The 22,429-nt window shown below is 42.3% G+C and overlaps 1 protein-coding gene across 2 annotated transcripts; it reads left to right on the top strand.

Annotated features, from left to right (window-relative positions):
* The first annotated feature begins 8,270 nt into the window (after positions 1 to 8,270).
* Positions 8,271 to 20,678, top strand: TMEM171 (transmembrane protein 171). Of its 2 annotated transcripts, none has more exons than XM_071730789.1 (5): positions 8,271 to 8,512; positions 14,300 to 14,379; positions 14,827 to 15,538; positions 17,231 to 17,372; positions 20,120 to 20,678. In XM_071730789.1, the coding sequence occupies exons 3-5, from the start codon at positions 14,908 to 14,910 to the stop codon at positions 20,334 to 20,336; spliced, it is 990 nt and encodes a 329-aa protein (XP_071586890.1). In that variant the 5' UTR covers positions 8,271 to 8,512; positions 14,300 to 14,379; positions 14,827 to 14,907; the 3' UTR covers positions 20,337 to 20,678. The 2 variants fall into 2 exon arrangements, with proteins under 2 accessions (XP_071586890.1, XP_071586891.1); XM_071730790.1 differs by having other exon boundaries at positions 8,320 to 8,512; positions 15,443 to 15,538.
* The last annotated feature ends 1,751 nt before the right edge of the window (positions 20,679 to 22,429 follow it).

The following is a 22,429-nucleotide window of genomic DNA, read 5'->3' as shown; positions in this document are numbered from 1 at the left end:
GTTTTTTTCAGGAATTAGGAAAAAGATAGAATATTTTTAAGAACTTGGTTAGTTTTTATGGTAAACAACAGTATCTATCATCATCCATCTGTCCAGTCCAAAGTTATCCAATTGTATTACAGTTCTTGTTAAGTGTAACACTTGTTAAGTGTTCTGGACACTTTTCAGTGTCTTACAGAAAGACAACAGAAGGCTCTTCTATTCTCCTAAACATTTTAAAAATTACATACCTGCCTTTGTATCTACACCATGAATGTTTATCAAAACCTTCACCTCTCCCCCAGCAAGGTAGGGTTTTTTTATTGTTATTGCTCCCATTAGCTATATTTAAAGACTCAAATTAATTTCACAATAGATACACTACCAGATCTAACCAGATGTTTGCAAATAATGACTAAAAACCATCAGGAACACCATTCAGCATTGTTCCCAGGCATTACTGGCTCTACAGAGAATTCTGTCAGCATCTCGTACACACTTCCCTGTCACCTCTGTAACCCAACTATGGTAATTCCAGCAACTGGGTCAATGCAAGAAGTATATTAAGAATAATGTGGGAGTATTTCTGCAGTGAATAAACCAGTGCCATCCTTCCAGAATGAAGCACACTGCACTGAGATCACCTTGCTGTAGTCCAGGTGTACTTACAAGGTAGAACCATACAGGGCTGCTGGTAAGGACCATACTGGAACTATTTAGTCTGCTCACACCTTGATTTAGAGAAATACTGGTAGCATTCAAGTGATCTGCTGTCAGTCATTTCTAATCTTGAGATTTTATTTGTGTCACTCTCCTGAGTTAAGAAACTCTATGCTCCAGTAATCTTCTACAGCAGCTGCTCTCCTCTAGGATGGTCCTAAACTCTGCAGAATCCCCCACACTTGCTGGCTGTGAGCCCATTATGGGCTACTTGTTTATGGCAGCTCATACTGAGCTCAAAACTGGAGCATAGGGGTTGTGGAAAGAAATAAACATAAATTAAACACTTGTATGCAGTCACACAAAAATATAAATTATGCCTCATCTTAAGCTGTCTGGCTGGGTTGCACAACCAAATATAAGTGACAACCAAGTCATCACTACTTGACAGTATTTGTTGTTTATAATCATGTTCGAACAGTATGGGCAAGTGGTACTTCAAAAGGTCAACTTACAGCTTTTCCAGACACTCATAATGCAATAACTGTATGATTGACATGCCTACACTATTTAAAACCATCATTAAAACCACCATTAAAACCAGCCTTTACCCACTGCACCTTGTACCAGCTCTAGTATTCATCATATCTGTTTATGAGTCAACATAACAACCTGCCATACATCAAACACAGGGGGAAACAAAAAAAGAAAAAAAGAAAAAAAAAAGAAAAAAGAAAAAAGAGAAAAGAAAAAAGAGGGGAAAAAAGAGAAAAAAAAAAAAAAAGAAAAAAAAAAGGAAAAAAGAAAAAAAGGTGAAAAAAAGAAAAAGAAAAAAAAGGAAAAAAAAATTTGCCAAGGCCAACTGAACCATCTTGCAGCAGGGCTTGGCAAAAAACAGGTATGGGGATTCCCAGGCTAAGAGCAGGGGAAGGGGTAGGGAAGGAGATGTGACCCTTCTGACAGCAACACGAGACCAGCCCAGCTCAGCTGCCAGCTGAAGGACAGAGAGGAAAACTAAAAGCAGCTGGCTCCAGTGACATAATGGAAGACTTCTAATGGTGGTGATAAACCCTGAAGTCATAAACTGCAAGACATTGATAAGAAAAGTAAATAAACACAGGGGGCATGTAAATAAAAAGTAAACACAGAGTCCATGTAAATAGTTTAACTGAGATGGAAAGGAGTTTGCTCTAAAAAATAACAAACCATCTTTGACTTCCACTGTGTTACTTAACCCTTACTAGCTGGAAATGCCAGAATCTATAAAAACACAGAATCAGGGAGAGAGAAAAGTGTCCAACAAATAGTTTGGCATATTTCCTAAAGGGATTCTAGATCATGTGGTCACATGGTAAAAATACTTTGTAATCCACCAGTATCTAAAGAGAGATGTTAACACATCATCTACTAAAGCCAAATATTTTTAAACGAGGATGTACTGCACAGAGGTTTTAAACTAATTTTGGATTAGATTGAAAATCTAGATCATAAAGAGTAATAGGGTCAAAGGAAGAAAAGATTTATGTAAGATACATGATTCAGCAGCACACAGCATTTTGATTTATAACTAGAGCCATGTAGGAACATAATAGATTTTAAAAAATCATTCTTAAGCCATGACTAAACTGGGAGTCAACTTGAATACATTTCTGGTGGCTTCCTGCAGACTTCATAGTATTCAACATTTTTCCACTTACTTGATACTAAAAACCTGAAGTTTTGCAGATGGCAACTGTAGGAGAAAAAAAAAATAAGCTAGAGCTCATGTATAAACAGTTATTACCACTTAAGCATCACACAAAGTGGCAGGAAGAGACTCAAGGATCAAACAATAAGGACAAAATAACCTAACACTTTGGGATAACTAAGGGCTTTTCTGAACTATCCTTAGGAGACATCCAGGGCTAGAACAGCTGACAGTAAATCTGCAGCTCTTAATGGGATCACAGAGATCTGAGGCTAGAAGGGAACACCTAGGGCAAAGACCTGAAGTTTCACTAAACTGATGAGCTCTTCAGAGATTAAAATGTGGGTTCTAACAACAAAAAGGTCAAAAAAATATAAATATTTCTGTGGAACTAAGAATTCCTCGAGTTCATTACCAGTACCATCTCCCCCCAATTTTGTTGCCTTTCTGGACCTTCCATTAGTTCAGCAAACATCAGTTTAACTATCACTCTAACCTAAGTCTTTTCTGCTTTTTTTCCCACACTCCATTCTCAGCGCCCTCCTTCAAGTTTTTTTTTTTCTAATGAAGAAACAAGTTCACAAGAGAAAGGTTTATTTTACTCTCTTAACCTTGATGGAACAGTGAGGTAAATCTTTGTTTTCATTTACTCTTTTCCACCTCAGTAAAACTTGGTACCTGCTATATTTTCCTTCAGCCACATCCCATTGTGGCAAATCTGCTTATACAAGAGTTATGGAGGCAATGTTGTCTTCAGACTAACACAAAGCTCCTAATCTTTGAGCTTTGCCTAGTCAAAACTACACCTCCACACATCCTGTTCTAAATATTGTTCATACACAACAGAAGTATCTCTCTACCCGACATAACATGCCCAGTTTTTCTTTATTTGGACACAACATATTTCTGTTGTTGCCTCCAAGGATCATCCTGTGATCTTGACCCGTCTCTTCCCAGTGTCCATGTCAGATCCCATCATGCCCCTAAAGACGGATTAAGCTGATTAATACAGTTCAATCATATATTACCAGAACCAAGTCAAACATGCTTATCCCTTAAGTAAAAGCTCTAGCCACAATGCTGTTCTAAATTTAAAACACCACAGTATAGTAAGGTGCCACGCAGAGAAAACCAAACCTCAGTGGAACAGCCTCTCACTCAGTCGCTTTTTCCTTCTGTTTCTGGAATCCATATTCAAGGCTTATCTGCGACTCCCTGCTGGAAGTCACTCATGGTATTAAAAGGCCTACAGACTGTATGTTAAGAAAAAGGATATATATACGATCAATATTCAGAAGTTCTTCTTTGTGACACATAAGTCAACCTTCTCTCTTTCTCTCAAAGCTTTCAGAAATGACCTGTGGCTACAAGTTTTCTGAATAAGTAACAGAAATCTGAGTTTGAGAATCCAACAGCCCGTGGCACTGCACAGTGACTTAGATCACTTTTCACAATAGGAAACAAGTAGCTTGGATAACATTACTTAGAGAAAGGCTTTCAGATTCAATACCTAGATACATGCATGCTCAGTTATGCACTTAGGACACTCAGAAGAATCAGGAACCTGCCTCTGCTGTAGTGCTGAATTCCACAATACAGAAGAAAAAACTGTGCAGAAATAAATTGTCATTTACAACGGAAAAATAAATAGGAAAAGCAAGCAAAACATTATGAAAAAAATCAGCTTAGGCAAGTCCCTGTAAAAAAAAAGTCACCCAACTACTGCATTTATAGTCATACTTGAAGTATAGGCCACCACTAAGCTAACACTCCTTGTTTTGTTTTTTAACAAGATGCACTAAAATGTAAAATGCAAAGGGAGAGACATTAAAAATAATCTTAACACTATTCCATTTAACTTACTTCAGAGCCAAAATGGAAAGCAGAAGGTATTTAAATAAAAAGCTATGGGACTTGCAAAACAGTGGAATGAGTGGAATGAGACACCAACGATTTGAGTCAGTTTCATGCTCTCAAAGGCTAAGACTGATGACCAAGCTGCCCTTCTCTAGGCTTCAATTCCTCACTGCCAGAGGCAGAGCAGTCTCCAAACAGAGGAGTGTCAGCCCCAAGCCCCTTCACTGCATGATGCAGGAGCCCTCCCAGGCCTTGCCTTGGTTTCCTGATCCCCAGGCCACCACAGTGCAGCACAACAGGTCACGGGTCACCAGCACCACCAGCTAAAGCACCTGTCGTGCCTTCCTCTTAAAAATCAAAAGCAAGCCTGATAAGTGAACCCAACAAATTAAGATGCAGATGTCAGATATGAGTCTACCTCTCCTGGCCCAAACAAAACAGTTCACTTTTTATTAGGGTCAATGCACAACCTCTTTGAATTTTATTAATTTTTTATCACTTCTGTCTAAATGCCTTGATTTCCTTTCAAGATTTAAAGGGGACTTATAAGAAAAATGGGACCGGGACATTTTTAGTAGGTCCTGCTGTGACAGGACAACTGGTAACCTTTTAAGCTGTAAGAAGCTATATTCTGAGCAGATATAAGGAAGAAATCTGCAAATCACTGGATGAGGTTGCCTGGAGAGGCAGTAGGATGCCCCATCCCAATATTAGTCAGGTTGGACTGGCTGCTCAGCAACACAACCTAGTTGAAGATGTCCTGGCTCATTGCAGGGGCACTGGACAGAATGAACTTTTAAAATCTTTTCCAGCACAAACTATTCTATGATTTACTAACAAAAATATCAAAAATATTGTTGGATTCACACACTTTTTTAGAGAGATGGGAGGGGAAGGGTGGAAAAGAAGATTTGGGCAGAGCAGGCAGTGACCATCAGCCAAGAACACACCTGGCCTGCCCAGGCCCTGAAGAGAGCAATCCTCTTGGGTCTCTCTTGGTTCCTTATGGAGGGGCAATCTTCATGGGTCACCAGTGTAGGCTGCACGAGTGCCACACCACTGATCCAGTCAGCTGCTGTGCTGGGGGTGGCTGTTAATGTCACCCTCCCTTCTCTGTGGTTCTGTAGATATCTGCCAAGCTGCAAAGCAGAACTACCTCAGGGTTAATCAAGTTTGGTTTAAGAGCTTACTGAATGTTGGCAGCAACGCTTTTGTCATTTCTGAGCCTGTGAACTGGCAATTCTAAGAAAACAAACAATTTTATATCCTCATATTTCTAAGTATAGCTCTTTTGAGTCTACCAGAACCTAATTAAACCAAACCACACAGTTCTTAGCTACTCGATTGAGCTTTGCAGTTTCTATAGACTCTAAGTGCTTGATGTGCACTGGTTCTACAGAATTTAATGGGAGTTGGAGAACTGGGTAGGTAACTCTTGACTTCTGTGCCATCTTCTCATTTGGTCCACACTATCACAGTAAGCAAGTTGCAATTCATAAAATAAAATGGACGATGCATTACCAACCATGCATTCTTCAGCATTTATTGCTTCAGCATATACTAATAAAATGTCATCTCTCACTGAAACAAAGCTAGTAGCACCAGTCTTGACTCAAAGACCTCATCACATATCAGAAAAACGTCAGAAAAGCTTCCAGGACAGGAATTTAGATTAGATTTTCTCACTGTTTTTTCAAACATCTGAGCAGGTTCTGCAGATCATATTTAGTGTTTTGAACTGAAGCCCCATCTCAGCATACCCAGTATTTCACATCTAATCTCCAAAGAGAAAGATTACTCTAACCACTGCGATCTCATATTGTTCATAACAGACTAACATCTTCTGCTCAATGAGATTTTATTGTATAAGTGAACAGCATTTAATCTTAGTTACTTCACTTGTGCCTTTGTTTCTAGAGACCATCATCATTAGGCAAACAATCCAAACCACAGAAGCATGTTTGCCATTAAAAAAAGGAAAAGTCAAGAGACAAAAACAAAGAGACAAAAAAAGAGACAGAAAGAGAGGAGAGGAGAGGAGAGGAGAGGAGAGGAGAGGAGAGGAGAGGAGAGGAGAGGAGAGGAGAGGAGAGGAGAGGAGAGGAGAGGAGAGGAGAGAAGAGGAGAGGAGAGGAGAGGAGAGGAGAGGAGAGGAGAGGAGAGGAGAGGAGAGGAGAGGAGAGGAGAGGAGAGGAGAGGAGAGGAGAGGAGAGGAGAGGAGCAAGGAATTTTCATTATTTCCATTTATGCTTTACCAGGTAACTGCAGTAAGTAGTGTCTTCCAGCAAAACTGCCTTGACTAATTCCAAATCAATCAATGACCAACAACTGTATTTTTCTGTGCCTTATAGCAAATGGTCATCTTCTTGTCAGTGTCCCCATAAGTGCTACTATAACTTGAAAAGCAATGACTTCCTGGTAGTTGTGGGCTCCTTGTCATACCCCAGGTGCAAATGCACTGTATATTTCCATATCTCTAGGACTGCTTTTCATGCCAATGAAAAGTAATTCATTTTCTCAATTAGCACCATCATCCAAAAAGCATTGTCACAGAACTTTCCTATATGGCATAAAAAAGCCTTTAGGTCCATTTTTGCCAAATATTACCACGTAGGTGCTGGAATTAAAGTATGTGTTACTCATAGTTAAACGGGTATTATGCTAAAAGTTAAAAAAAATAATTAAAAAATAATTCTTAAATCACAAGATATGGATCAAAACTACAGTTTTATGGCTGTAACGACCCCTCACGGCTCCTTTTTAATTCCATTTTCTTCATAGAAATAAACCACAGATTACAGGAATTTTAAGGTCCTGGTCTCTCCTTACTGTGAGACTGTTCACAGCAGTCAATGGCAGCTGAACCGGAACATAAAACAGTCAAGACAAGAAAGGGTCACTAACATCCAGAAACCTACAACTCTGGAAAACCTGACTCCATCACAAGCTCCTTCCTATATCCCACATGTACTTTTATACAATTTTTGGTTCTTCATTCAATTCCAAGTTTCCCCTAGCTCTCTACCCAAACCCAGACCCCCTCCAACCACAGATACTGTCCAAAAACCTACATACCCCATTTCCCTTCAGTCTCACTGCCTAACCAAACTACCTCCATGTCAGGCAAGAATTTAATCCACCACCTTTTCCTCCTGCCACCTATTTCCTAAGCATCACTCCACCTTACAGCCTTGTTCTGGCTCCTCTCATGGTGACTTCCATAAACCCAAGTTGTATCCCTTGCACCTCACGAGTCACCAGGCTGTCCCTAACCAGCAGGACAGCTTTAGCCCCGGGGCCACTCGTGTCCTACGGCTCCTACACCCACTCGCAGGCGGCAGGCACGCTGTCATCTTTTTCCCCTGGCTCCTTTTCCTCTCACATAACCGCAGCTCCCGTCTCGGCTACCAAACCCAGCTGCTTCCTCCACTCTGCCTGCACCAAGCGAGCAAGAGAGAAAGGGTCTTCCTCCCGTTTCCAGTGGCTGAACTGCCTTATCACGGAGGGAAATCAGTCACATCTAAGCTTGGCCTGTCTTTCATGCAGAGCACGGTCCCAAGTGTACAGAATTAAGGCTGACGTTGGTAAGGCTGAAGCGACTACAAGAAGATGGGCTACAGACACGGAAGCTGCAGCACAGCATCCCTGATGCTCACCCGCATCACCCCTTAGCCGCCGGTATCTCACCGGATGGCCACGTCCGCACACCTCCAGAGTCACCCGTGACAGTCCTGCCCAGCGAGCTTTGCCCGCATTCCAGCCCAGGAGCTTGGAAATCTCCGAAGCCGGGCTGTAAACACCCCCACACGGCCGCAGAGCCGGCAGCACCAGCAGCGGGGCGAGTTTCTCCGCTTGGCCGTCAGCGCCCAGCGCTTCGAAGGGGGTGACCAGCGTGGCGCCGGCTCCTACCTCCTCCTCCTACCCCCGTAGGGCAGCAGGCAGGGCACTAATGCGGATCGGGCCGGCGGCACAGGCCTCCGAGGGGCCTGCGGCCTGAGGGTGACGCAGCCGCCCCGGCAGCCAGCGCCGCGGCGGGACTGAAGCGCCCCTGAGCTGCGTGGCGGGGGGGGGGGGGGGGTTGTGGAGGAGGCGGGGGTGTGCGGCTGCGGGGCGCAGCCAGCGGGCAGAGGCCGCTGCCGGGCGGGGCGCTGGGCACGGGGGGAGGCGGTGCTGCGGTAGACACCGCCGCGCTCATGGTTCCCCAGGGCGGCGCGGCTCGGCTCGGTTCGGCTTGGTTCGGCTCGGCCCGGCCCAAGTGCGCGCTGCGTGGCGCAGGTGCTTAAACAGCGTCAGCGGCTGCGGCGCGGCAGTCCTTCGCACCGCGGCCAGGTAAGGGGCGGGCGCTTGGAGCCCTTCGCCGAGCCTTCTTGCACCTCCTCCGCTATACCCGACCCCGGGAGGGGGGGGCTGCCGGCCGTCCCGGGCCCCGAGTCGGTACCGTGGTGCGTAGAGGCCGCCCCGCTGCCTCGGCGGGGTGCTTCCCCTGGCCGCCGGGGCTGACGCTGGGTGCGGAACGCGGGCGGACGGGCGCGAACACGTCGGAGCATCCCCCGCCGCTGTGGCAGGGGTGGGATGGGGGTCAGTGCGGTGGGGAGAGAGGGAAGGCTCCGGCGAGCGGCCTTTCCGTCGGGGGGCGGGCGCTGCCGGGAGGGCCAGGGCGATGAGGGGCGGGTGGGCTTGGGTCGCGTCGCCCGGCGGCCGCCGCTGGCTTGAGTGGGGGCTCGGGCTGTGCCCCTGCGTGTGGGTTGTCAAAGCGTAAATGTCTTGGGGTAGGAAGAGCTTCCATCTCCTTGGAGAGCCGGCCTCTCCCCACACTGGTTCCTTGCCGCAGCCTTTGTGCAGCGCATCCCCGGGAGCGGATGGGGCATCTCTGGTGAGGTACGGCTGGGAAGGCATTGGCCGGGGTGAGGGGGCGACTCCGTGGGCCAGGGGCTGCTCCCATACAGGGAGGTGGTGGACGGGCAGCCCTGCCCCACTCCTTGCTCCAGCACGATGCCCCGAGCTGTGCTTTTGCGGCATGGTCAGTCCTGCTGAAGACCATGGTTTGACTCACAAGAGAGCATGGCTGGTGCATGAGAAGTATGCCACGGGATGGTGCTTTTCCCTGGGGGGCTAACAATTAATTGCATGTCTGTGGGTTGGGTCGTTTAGTACCCTGGACAAGCCTCAAGAAATGGGGACAGGAGGACTTAGGGCAGCTTTTGGAGTCCTGCATCTTCCTGATGGTCACAGGCTTATGCTCCGAAAGATCTGTGCTTTGCCTGTGTCTTTTGCTGCTTTGAGGTGCATCAGCCCCATGGGACAGACCTTCCCAGGACTTGCCAGGAATTGTTCTGTCTTGTTACCTGTTTGAAGAAGGTCAGCTCTGGCTTTGACAATGTCGTATGCTTTCTCTTCAGTCTCCCTGCAGCTGCTGCAGCACGTAGGAGCTGCTTTGTCTCAGCTGTGTGCCACCAGTGTGTCATGGAAAAAGCATCCCACACCCATTCACAGCACCCTTCAGAGCCCTTTGTTGAATGTAGTTTTTGTCCCAGTTGTCTGCATGGCATCCAGCCAGTGGGTTACCAAACTTTGCTTTGCAATCTGCTATCTGTGTCCAGACCTTTTGGGGTCCTTGCATCCAGTGGTGGCATCAGAACTCTCTCCCTCACCAATGAAGAGGAGAGCATTTGTGGACCAGCTTTTATTCTAGCTGTTTTGAAGCCCACGGGGATAGTAGTTGCAGCTTCTTTACAGACTACAGCTCTGGCATCAGTAAAAATCACTCACTGTCAGTTTCTGGTGAGGCAGATCCTTGCTGCACATATATCGGGACTGGCAGGATTCATCCCGTTTTCTAGAAGTTCATATGGCAGATGCTTCCCAGCACTTCTTCAGACACTGACTTCAGCCCCACCTGCAATGGTCGTAAATCACAGCATAGCATTACCCTTGTTACACTGAGCTGGCAGAATCATTTTGTCAACACATGGGGCAGATTTTCTTTCTGTGGCATCCACATCCCGTAGGGATCTTTTCACACCACACCCAAGTCTTGGAAATCTTCCTCCTGGGATATCAGAGTTGTATGCCCTGTGAGATGAAAGCACTGTCAGGTGCTAATTACACACAAGAGGTCAAATTGGGTGTATTTGGCATCTCAAAACTTACTAGTTCTCGTAGTTCTGATGTTGCTTGAAAGTAGAAAATAGAAAGTAAATCCTGTTGGGTTTTTCCCTAGTTTTTCATACAAGTGATTAACAACACCATGGGGAGGGAAGAGCGTGAGGATGGTGGTAGTAAACTCCAGTTCACCTTAGTTTAACCAGCTGTGTTCATGGATGGATGCCTCTGCTGAATATCAAGTTGAGTGCAGTTCAGGGGGGAAGCTTTTATATGAGAAAGAATAGAAAATAGCATGGATACAGAGGCAGATGTGAAAGGAGGAGGAAATTAAATAAAAGGAGTGAGAAGAAGTGGAGAGCCATTTGTGTTTTGATGTGGAAGTTAAAATGAATGAAGCTGAGAGGATTTTTCCTTCTCAGTAGCTCGTTCTGTCAGGAGTCATGATTTAATTTGGAGCCTGGAGGAGTTAAAAAAACAAAACAAAACAAAACAAATTAATTGCACAATGGCAATGTTAACTTCCCAGTAGCAGTTAAAATTTTGGAAGTATGGGTGAAAACAGTTAAAAAGAAAACTCTTGAAAAGGGTGGCTTTTGTCTTCTAATGGAGTTTCCATTGTGGACTACAACTGGCAGATTATTGTAGTTCTTGAAATAACAACATGTAGTAGGCCTGATATTTCTGCATGGAGTGATTTGGGGGCTTTTACAAGCAAAAGAGCAGGAATGGGTACTACTCTGGGAAACATAAAACAGAGGGACAGAAGTGTTTTAATTATTCCAGAGTTTTTGCTTTGTTTTGTTTTTTGGGTTTTTTGTTTGGTTTGGTTTTTGGGGTTTTTTGCTTGGTTTTTTGGTGGTTTTTTGGTTTTTTTGTTTTTTCAGTCCTCAGTTCATGAATTTGTATAACTGCATGAGGCTATCAAATTTCATGTGAGTAAGGGGGAGTAAATTTATGGCCCTGATGTTTGCAGTGGAAATCTTGGACAATGTGAACTCCAAAGGCTCAGATAGAAAGCAAGCCCCCGTTTTTTCATTAAAACTTGCATTTTAAAATTCTTAGAGTTGTCCAAGATATGAAAATTGTAGTATGAATGTTACACAGAAAACAGAAGAGAAAGTCTGATGTTATTTCCTGTTCCATATACTTGGGCCAGACTTAAAAAAGGGTAAAGCACTATATCATTCAAGTTAAGCTCATAACCAGACTTCCTTTGCAAGCTATGTTACCAATTCACTCTTCCATTATACTTAAGTGCCTCCCCACTAGTGGATTTTGTTCTAGCAGTTTCTGACCTGGTATTTCCATGTCTGCTCTCAGACTTGGGACAGTATGAAGGGAAAATTCCCTTGTTAATATGAGTGTTTAATGTGCTTGAAATATCATATTTAATGTAAGTATTTTGAGCATGTAGTCAATATAAAGGTTACTTCTTTCTTGAAACACTTTTTTTTTTTTTTTTTTTCCAACATGAGAAATAAAACTCAATCTTGCATTGGGTTTTTTGTTAAAATTTGGTGGTAACATAAATATGAATTAGTCCTGCCTTGGATTTTTGTGGCATTAAATCTGTGGCTTTCATCTTCAAAGCCACAACAGACTGTTCTGAATGTTCCTTCTTTTGTGGCCTGAAAGAATTAAGAAAATATGCACATGCTTCATTTCTAATGTGTGTTTTAACTTAATCTCATAACAGCAAGATTGGTGAAAGAGAAGCAGGGCACTGTATTGGAATAATAAGGACAAATCTCTAGATTTTTCTTTTTAAGGGCTAAATATTTGAATTTATTTTTTTTCCTTCACATGACTTCCTTTTTCTTAATTTAGTTGTACTTAGGTCCATGTTTTTCTTCCCTAGAGGGAACAGCAAAGAAAATGGATTCAGGCTTCTCTCTAATTATAAATGTGTTGCTTTTAAAATGGCTAGCGTGCCTCAGCAGAAAAATACCTGAAGACCACTGTGTCCAAAACCAGGCTTGGGTAGTGTTTTGTGGTTTTTGTTGGATTTTTTGGGGGAATGTTCTTTGTTTGTTTTTTGTTTTGTTTTTCAGTGCAGGTTTTTTGCATTTGTTGGTAAATCAGTAAATCTGAACCATCTCAGATCAGTTATGAAAATTTCTGGATATGGAAATTTTTAGATCTAGATCTAGATTTCTACATTTAGGTTTAGATCTAGATCCAGATCCAAATCTAGGTCTAGATTTCTGGATTTAGATTTAAATCTAGATCAGGATTTCTGGATCTAGAAATTTCTAGATCTGGAGGATCATATGCAGTTATGAGAAATGGTTTTCTTAACTTAAAAAGACCTATGAAATTGGGGGAGGGGGTATAACCAACCTAATCTACTATCTCTGCTCAGAAGTGAAGCCCTCAAAGTTGATCCAGCTCATGCAGTATAGAAAGTGCTCAGTGAAAGGTCTTTGGCTTGAAATCTGTTAGAATTTATTTTCTGTGGATTACTGTCCTAAATTTAGTGGGCTTTATAGCCACCTTTCTTTTCAGAGTGAAACTGTGACTTCCACTGGGGGACCCTCAGCAGTTCTTCAAGCCAGCCTGCAAGGGATCGACTGAATTAAGAACGCGATGCAGAATATGTTGCAGGCATAGTTTACAAATAGCTGACCACGGTAATTGAAAGATCATTAAGAAAGGTCTCTCAGTTTTGATGTTTGAGATAGCCATCTGGGAGACTTTGTTGCTTCCTGCATCTTGCTGTGTAGCACAGTTACTGATTAAGACTCAAACTTATCATGCCTCTTACCTGTGTGCTGTTCTCTGCCTTCTTCCATGCTGCTGGGAGTCTGGTTTGATGTTCAGCAGTAAAACATATAATAACTTCATAATTTGAGTATCTGTTTGCTCAGACAAGATCTGCAATAGGGCCCTGCTCTTAAAAGTGGCTGAGTAAAGTGACTTGATAGATTGCTTTACGCTGCAGACAGATAATTATGTCTTTGAGTGACTAGTGGGTTTTATGGTTGTGTTTTGTTTTCGTCCCAGTGGGGCACTGCAGTTACTGGGGAGTGACGTGAAGCTTGTTGTAGCTGACACATGTTCAACAGTTCACTTCCAGAAATCACATAGTACTCTGGTTTTTTGTGTGGAGTAGCTGTTGTTGAGGCAGATGTAAGGAGGAGTCAATCTAACTTGACTTTTGGCTTCCAGTCATCTGAATTTAATACCAGGGCAATGGAAACAGAGGAAAGGCTGAGGGTTAACTAACAAACAGCAGTAACTAAGATGATTGCTTCAATCTGTGACAGACTTCTTCTGTCCCTGTGTATCCTTCCTGATATATCCAAGTTGTAGGTTATGGTAGATGTTATGGGACATCTATGCTGGTGAGGAGAAGAGGGCAGAGTCAGAACACTGCAATATGAGCATAGTTAATTACCTCCAGTGCTTGGCAGAAGACATCTTTCTCATGCTCCCTCCAGACTTCTTACTTTCCACAGTCTGAAATTTCCTTGGGTTTCAGGTTAACTTTTGGTAGATGGTAGCCACTTGGACTGAAATGACTGGCTGCTAGTCATTGTGGTATGGAGTATTGGTGTCCAACTGAGCATTGTAGCCCAGAGTGTCAAAGCAGCACAGACTTCCTTGTAGCTAATGGCAGATTTTTGTTTTGTTTTTTTTTTTTTTCCTAGAGCTCACTGAGTGACACTCTGTCCTAATTTTCCATCAGCTTTACCTGCCTCAGTTTGTCCACATCCACCAGATTTGTCACCCAATCTACCATATGAATTGTTATTGGCCCCAGCACATTTGTTTTCTTCTATTTTACTGCTGCATTTAGGCTTCTGTGGGCTCAGAAGCCCTCTGGGAGCCAGCTTTGTTTTATTTCTTTTTAAAGCTGTCTTGGACAGCTTGCAGACAAAGGATTCAGGAGAAGGGGAAGTTGAAAGGAAGTGTGGGAGCAGCATGCTTTACATCTCTTAACTGTGGAAGCAGTGAAACTGGAAATACATTGTCTTTAGTATGGCTCTTTTCTTTTCTTTGTCTTTTCAGAATGGAACCAAAATTCTGTGTATTTGCTCTGCTCTTTATTGGCTGTGGAAGGAGAAGAGTGATTTAAATGCTTTGCAAAGGTATGTATTAGGAGATTTACTTGGTGAAATGTCCAGTTGTTCTCAATGCTCATTTGTAGTAATATCCTTTCTCTCAAGAGAAAGGCACTTCCTGCCATTCACTACAGAAATATTCCTTAGCTTTCTAATTTCAAGGGGAAAGCTGGCCTGTCCTCATTTCCAAGATTGAGCCTTTTAAAATTATGTCTCTTTAGCCATAAGACTGAATATCTAAAGAAACAGTCATTTAGCTGTGCAGCAGCAATGACTTGTTTTCATTCTCACTGAAATTTTGTCTTTTCATTGGCATTCAGCAGCAGCAAACCTGATTAGACTGTTTAATCCATAATGGAGGTACTGCAAAACACCATATGGGCTTAATAGCAAATTCAGAATTAAATATTGTAATGTAACTAGTCCCACTGTTGTTTCTTTTCTTCTTTTGATTAATGTATTTTCTGTTCACAGATATATTCTAGTTTTCTGCCACTTAATGCTAACCGAAAAACAAAATAACCCAACTCATCTGCTTGAGGAGATTCTGTTGTAATGTATCCAGTGGCTGTTCCTGCACCAGGAGGTGAAGGAAGTAGTGGACAACATGGGAAACTTATTTTTCTTCTTTTTGTTTTTGGAGCTGTGTTGCTCTGCGCTGGATTCCTGCTTTCAGTCTTTATTCTCCAGTCATGCCCATCTGGAACCTTCAGTGACTGTAATGAGGTCCTTAAGGCTGCTGGGCCCATGCTGGCTGTAACTGGACTGGTTTGTGTTTTACTTGCACGATCAAGGGCCAGGCTGTATATAAGACAAAGACAATTGCAAAACGAGCAGGTGTACAGCCTTGTTTTTTGTCGTGGGAGCTGTCAGTTTGCCCAGTTCCTCATATTTGGATTCCTGTTTTTAACTAGTGGAATGCTAATTAGCATCCTGGGCATTTGGGTTCCTGGCTGCAGCCCCAGCTGGCACAGCATACAGCTCAACCACACCAGCACTTCTGATGTGAACCTCCAGGGCTGTGGATTTCTGTCACTTCAAATCATGGGACCTTTGATTGTGCTCACTGGGTTGTGTTTCTTCATGATAGCTCATGTCAAAAAGAAACAAAACTTAAATCTCAACCAAGAATCTTCTGATAATGAAGAACATCCTCAGAGCCCTGAATCTTTTCAGGTTACAGTAGGTGGGTAAATAATGTATGACATTTAAATTTGAGAATTAGTAAGGGTTTTTTCCCCACTAATAATACACCTTTGGCTACTACTCACATAACTGTTAAGTGTGTCAGTTCTGACAGGTAAAACCCACCAAAACAGAAAACTGTTTCTTTGTCTCCCGTGTTATCTCTATGGTCATTTCAGTTACCTTTCTCCCACAGATAAAACCTCTCCTTTGACATAAAAAGAAAGATCTGTCTGCAAAAGAAGCCACATAATCTGACACAACTGAGTCTGGTCCCACTCCCTTTTCCAAAGGGTGTAGCTGATGCTGCAGATCACAGGTCTAATGACTTGTGTGTCTGTATTTAATGTTTATTTTAGGCTAAGCTTAGAGTCTGACACCCTAAGCAGGACAATCTGATTCATAAGCAGTGTATTGTATTTTTTTAAAATCATTACATCTTCCACCTGTCAGAGATGTACCTGTAAGATGCTTCTGTTAATTGCACAGTATTTGAATAAATATAGTGTCTTAGGAGGGAGTGCTCCCCTTCCCATAGCACCACTTTTAATACCCCATATATGCTATGCATATATTATTTTGATTACTTTATAGCTCTCCTAACGAACTGAGTCAATCACAGTACTGTGTTACTGTTATCTGATTGACTGGACTTATAATGACTTTCATTATGCAAAACTTTTTCCCTCTGACTGTCAAACCTATATACAGACCTGTAGTCTGGTGATCCTCCTCTAATGTGAGGGTTTAAAGTCAGTTTTCTATCCATCAGGATAAATCAAAGGGTCACAGAAAGGGATTCAGATTGTCTTGAAAGGTGGGAAAGCAAAATTAGTGGATTCCTTTTAGATGTTCATCAGAAAAACTGAGAGGCCATAGTCTGGTTGATGTAGTGATGTTCTGGAACAGTGGTGACTCAGCCACCACCTCAAGGTTTCTGGTGCTCCTTGACCTGTGCCTGCACACAAATTGCAAAGGAAAAAAGGTGCCATGCCACTGAATGTGTATAGAAATTATTCAAGCTCATGTAACTGATATGAACTTTCTGATTAAAAAATAAATAAATTCGAAACTCTTCAATTATGAAGGTGAAATTGGCAGATAATGCTGCGCAGCACACTTAATAGTGATTGTGTATCAATCATATCGTGATACTAATGTTAGTAGTTTGCCTTCAGCTGCTAGTAATTTAGTAGGGAAACTCTCAAGGCACACAAAATTAGTCATCAGAACCATTAATGTCTGGAGTACCATTGTTCTAACACTGCCGTAGACATGGAGAAATTTAAAATACCCTGTTGAGATATATGAGAAAGAATAAAGATTTGCTTACCCTTAAGATGAGCCAGCAGTAACTGTGTGGCTTGCACTTCCAATTACTGAAGGCAGCCAAAAGTGAAGAGATTTGTGTCTCTTAGCCAAATGAAACACTCCTGCTTCCCAACTGTATTTTCTCAATGGAATTTTCCATTTATAAATACTCTATGTCTTTCTTTTGGGATAATTTTGTTACAGATATACCTACAATATACTTTAACAGCCCAGAATATAACAGTTCTGAGTGTGGCATCATTGCATGTAATCTTTAAAGGTAGACAATTACAAATATAGTAATTCCAAAGACAGGAAATGTTCTAGGATAAGCAATGGTGCTTAATTTTTCAATGGTAGTAACTGGTGTTTTTTTCTGTAGGTGATGCTGTAATGGTATTTCCTCCTCCTCCACCTCCTTATTTTGCTGACACTGTATCACCAACCATGACAGGTTGTCTTATGCCAAGTGATGTGTCTACAAGTGAAAATCCTCCACCATACTACTCTATCTTCAGTGATGGGTAAGACTGTTTCCTTCTCTGCTTTTGGAGATCTGTACACTGTGAATTAGCTCTCTACGAAGTTTCCTGGGGCATCACTCTTGTTACTTGGAATCCCTTACTCAAAATGACATTAAAATATCTTAGTATCAAAGGGGAATCATAAACCACAGTGAGTCCTTCATGAGGGATAAATTCTTACGAGTTTATTATCACTAAGGAGAACTTCTGAAGTGAAAATGAATCCTTAAATCAATGGCCTTTATTTAATTATACTTAGATATTTATTCAGATATTCTTATTCTTACTCTAGAATACAGACATTATTACCAAATGTTTTCCACTTGTTAAGAAGGAAACAAACAAACTAAAAAGCATATGATAAGCCTAGGTGCAAATCATTCCTAGATATTCATCTATACCTAGGTAATTCTTTTGTAGACTGTCAGAGAAGGTGCCCCTGACAGCAGTGCCCCAGTGGCATCATATCCACACTGCCAGATATTAAGAAGAAATTTACTTGAAGTCTTGGTCTTCTTATTGTGCTGGATGATGGTGTCCACAGCTGGAAGGTGTTTCATAACAGCTGCTGCCAGTCTTGGAGTTAGATGCCATGTGGAGCGTGCCAGTGCTAGAGCTCCAGCATGACTCCCTTCTGGCATTTACATTTCATGTATACATACAAAGCAAATTGGGTGTGTGTGGAGAAATGACTTGGCCTGAGAATGAACCTGGACCTCTGGTAGCCCTGAGGCAGCCAATTCAAACGTGGTCCAAGGGCACCCTTGAAGAGCATTTCAGTTTAAATACATTTAAAAGACCAGCTGGAGCAGATAACTGGGAGAAATACTGGAATATACATGTTCTGCTGTAGCTTCACAAGCAGCAGAGAAACAGTCACTTTAATCACCTGTCTGCAATAATACAGTGCACAAAACCAAGGGCTGCAAGTCCTTTCTACCCTGTAATTTCAGGTCCTGAGTTCAAATGTGTGCCACTTGCCCATGTGACTGGCAAAATGTGTATGAAAGAGTGCAAGCAGCACATCCTGCACTGGGAAAAGAAAAGCAAAAGGTGGTGAGCGAGTGCAAAAAAAAAAAAAAAAAAAAAAAAAAAAAAAGAAAGAAAAAGCTAGTTCTTCTGACACCTTGTGGGCTCTCCCTGCTGGTGGTGTACATGCCAGGTGACTTCCCTTTCCTTCACCCATTCCCCTACAAAATCCCCTACCACTCAATCAACTGCCATAATCCGTGTGTGTCAAGTTCTGGTGCTCCAACTGTGTAAGCCCATCAACTCCCATTGTTGTTGATTTCCTGTCGGGACTTCTCTGTCTTGTGAACACAAAGAGGCAGCTTGTAGCCCAGGCAGTTTCTAGTGGAGTGGACAGAAGACCTGAACCATGGATGCAGAAACCCTGACCTCCTGCTTTGGTGTTCTGTGGCTGGGGGTGCTCTAGCTCTTTTCTGTCCATACTCCCCGGGGTCCTCACAGGGACTCTTGAGTTGATCCCACCTCTCTGTGTTTTACTCAGTAATGCCCTCCCGTGGCTCAGCAGTTGGTAGCAGCTGCATCATCCTGACTAGTGCAGGTTGGTTCCCAAGCCCTTGCATGGAGGAGAATCAGTGGCCTTGTTCCTCCTAACATAGCAATGGTTGAAGGTCCCAAAGCTGTAAAGGAATAGTCCTTTCATATATGGATGGAGCTGGAAGGGAGTAGTCCTCTCATATGTGGATGGTTACTAAGCTGTAACTTTTCAGACAGTTGCTCTATGTTCTCTCTGCAAGTGCTGTGAGGGAGGCTGTGCTGAACGAGAACTTGTAGGAAGTTGTCATTGTCTGACCCCAGGAGTAGTTAGTTTTTCCCTGCAATCAGTTTCATAGCACTTCAGTGTTTGTCTTGTAGTATGTTCTCTCTTCATTAAATATACACTCTCACACACCAGTAAAAGCACTGGAATTGAGGTGACCAGGCTTTCTGTTCCTGTTCCACATGCTGTGTTGGTGGCAATACAGATGCATGCACAAAGACAAGAGTCAGAGGCACAAGGAGTTGCATCCTTTCCTTGGGAAGCAGCTGAAGCAATATGCTGAGGGCCAGCTCCAGAGCTGGATGAGCAGGGTACAAGGACCATACGGATGCAACTAGTTGGGATCCTGTTATGGTGATCCTGTTATGAAGGTTGTGAATACATGGCTGCCCTCCCAGACTGTCACTGGGAACTTAGCAGTCTGGTCATGTCCTGTATTTGCTTCTGTTTCTCCATCTCTGAACAGGAATGCCACTCCTTTTGTCTGTCAGGGGGTGCCGGAGAGCTGAATAAAAATTTCAGGTTGGCTTTCATCTAAGATCTCAAATGGCTAAGGATTGTGATTTTTGCAATGCAGTTCTAAGTCAATGTGTTTTGTGAGGAAAGGGGACAGTGTATGTGGTAGACTGCAAAAGGGAAGATACATTCAGAGCTCAGGATCAGAAGAAGATAAATTAATTTTAATGAAATTTTAGGATAGCCTTGCTAGAAATGGCTAATACCCAAAAGCCATCCTGTGACTTGTAAGGGAGCTTTTTGCCCCTATCCTCTGAAGTACTGGATTTTTCATGTGAGTCATTTCATTGTAGCCCCCAGAATGAAATCAAAATGCTTATGCAAGTTCTTTGCTTCCAGGATTTTTAGGGGATGTGTGCATGCATGTATAGTTATATAAATCAAGTGGCATTTCACTTACTGTAGAGAAATGAATTATGCTAATAGACAATTTTGTGTTTTACAGATCACAACTCACAGATGATGAAAGAACAGTGTCTGTTAGAGGCTATGAAACCATATATACAATTTCTGGAAGTAGCTCACCTTCAGGTATTCTACCGATGTTATACCTCTCCTCTGAATCACCTCCAAAATACGAAGAAAAAGCACCAATAACAAATAATGAATATTCTCCATCTACTGCATCTGTTTCCTTAGACACATCTGACACCAGCTCATAGATGACTGTCAATTAGACTTAATTTTTAAGTTAAATTTGCACATTCAGATTCACATTTTTTTAATTTATTTACATTTTGTAATAAAAGCAATAATTTTGGCTCTGTCTAATTTGTCATCAAAAAATGTAAATGATTAATTTGAGTTTCAAGAAGTACTGGATAATGCTTTGAGCTTTTGAGCAAGTAGTCTGAAGGGATTCAGTTCACTGGAAGAATATTAAATGCTCATCTTGTTCTGTTACAATTCCAGTTTCTATTTTTAATTGTTCTTTATATAATGGAGGCATGAAGTTGGGGCCAACTTTTTTTGCTTATTTTAATTAAATCTGGATCTTAAATAATTAGGAAGTGTTTTTATTTCTATTTTTGTGTTGCTTTTATGGAACATAGTTGTTTGCAAAGCTATTGACTTTGTATGTACCCTGAGAGCATAACAAGGGTGTTTAAGGTTAAGAGCAAATACCTTATGGAGAACTTAAATGGTTACTTCTTGATCTGTGTGGTAACAAACACTCCATAGCTTAACTTAGACCCTATCTGGTCCTTATGTAATTATAATCCCTGAAATCAGTTTTAGCCAGCAGTTGAGAGCCCTGAGGCAGTGCTGAGAATGTTTAATAGGCTAACATTTTAACCACGATAATAACTGATTCCAGAGGGGATTATGATGCTGTTGTGTATCATCATTCATGGCTCATACAAGGATCATTTATTTTGTGAGGGTGAATGCTGCTCAGCAACAGCATTTTCCAAGTGCAGGCATTACTTAGCAGTAAATGCAAGAGAGGCAGTTTCATGCATGCAACAGATGTTTTTAGTTGACAGCACTTGGCAGACCCTACAAAGGTACAGCCCTCTTTGCTTCTCTGTCTCTCTGCAGCCCCTGAGTTAGTGGTAGTTGCCTGCCTTCAAAACAGGCAGGCAACAAGTTCTAGTTCTATTTTCTAAATACTTGCACCCATTCCTGAACTGAAGGACTTGCTTGCAGTAAGGATAACTGGCAGGAATCGAGTTGCTGCTGACCTTTGACACTTACCAAATTGCTCTGAACCCTGTCTGAGAAAAACAGAGCTGATTCTGTGTCCAGAAACAACGTGGCAGAGCTACTCTTTGGGCTTGGTTCAGCATGATGAACTTACCAGCGTTACATCTTGCAAGAGCAATCTCTGTCTTGTTCAGCTATGTCTCTGCATGCTGTGGGACCTCAGCTACACCTTAGCATGTTTTCTGCCATGCTGAATTTCAGTGAACCTGGCTGTAAATGAGTGCCAGGCTCTCAATTTTGTGCCTAGAGAAAGGTGATTGCCTCGTGTAATTTTTCAATAACATGCCTCTCACCTGCAGAATTCTTTATAGAGATATTCAGAAATTCATGCATTTGGCTGTTTATTTCCACCTCTGCATTGGTACTTCAGTTGTGTTTGGGCAGCTCTTCGTGTAGCCACACAAACAAACCAGCCAGTGAGGGTGGTATATTTAGCCAGCATCAGAGCTGAGGAGCTTATTTATGCAAAGTAATTGGCAAACACAGCACAGAGGGGGATTTAGTATGTGGGAGCTGATTAAACTGGCATGACTCAGACATGGGAAATGTCTACATGAAGGAAGGAGATCCACAAAAAGTCAACAGGCATTTTGCCCTCCTTTCTTTCAAGTGTTTTTTTACCTACTGAGTTTTTGAAAATGCTGTTCCTTGAGAGCATTCTGTAATCCAAGCTGGGCTTTTCTACTTACATGATTTAAAGCTCTAAACAGGTTTTTTAACAGTGGTTCCCACTGCTGTGTATGATTCGTGATTACAAATCCTTGCACGTGTTGAAGGAGCTTTTTTCTCTCCCTGGATTTGTTATGCTGTTATATAGCAAGTACATGAGCTCGGATGTTTTACACGAAAGATCCTATGCAAAAAAAAACCCAACACACTGACTTTGTGCTGTTGTTTGAATTATAAATAACCATTCATTTACTGAAAACGTTACATTACATAAAAAAACCCCCACATATTTAAACAAAATCTTTTAATAAGAATAAAAATTCAGTCACATCCGATTGCTAATTGTAAAGGTATTAACCTTTTGTTCTTCCTGCAATTT

This window comes from Heliangelus exortis, chromosome Z (assembly GCF_036169615.1).
Source record: "Heliangelus exortis chromosome Z, bHelExo1.hap1, whole genome shotgun sequence".
Taxonomy (NCBI): Eukaryota; Metazoa; Chordata; class Aves; order Apodiformes; family Trochilidae; genus Heliangelus; species Heliangelus exortis.
This window is presented reverse-complemented; position numbering and strand designations above follow the sequence as displayed.

Excerpts from the sequence above, each read along its gene's own strand:
- TMEM171 (XM_071730789.1), top strand. The coding sequence starts at position 14,908 with ATGTATCCAGTGGCTGTTCCTGCACCAGGAGGTGAAGGAAGTAGTGGA. Across the intron at positions 15,539-17,230 it reads ATCTTTTCAGGTTACAGTAG|GTGATGCTGTAATGGTATTT; the intron begins GTGGGTAAATAA and ends TTTTTTCTGTAG. Across the intron at positions 17,373-20,119 it reads TACTCTATCTTCAGTGATGG|ATCACAACTCACAGATGATG; the intron begins GTAAGACTGTTT and ends TGTGTTTTACAG.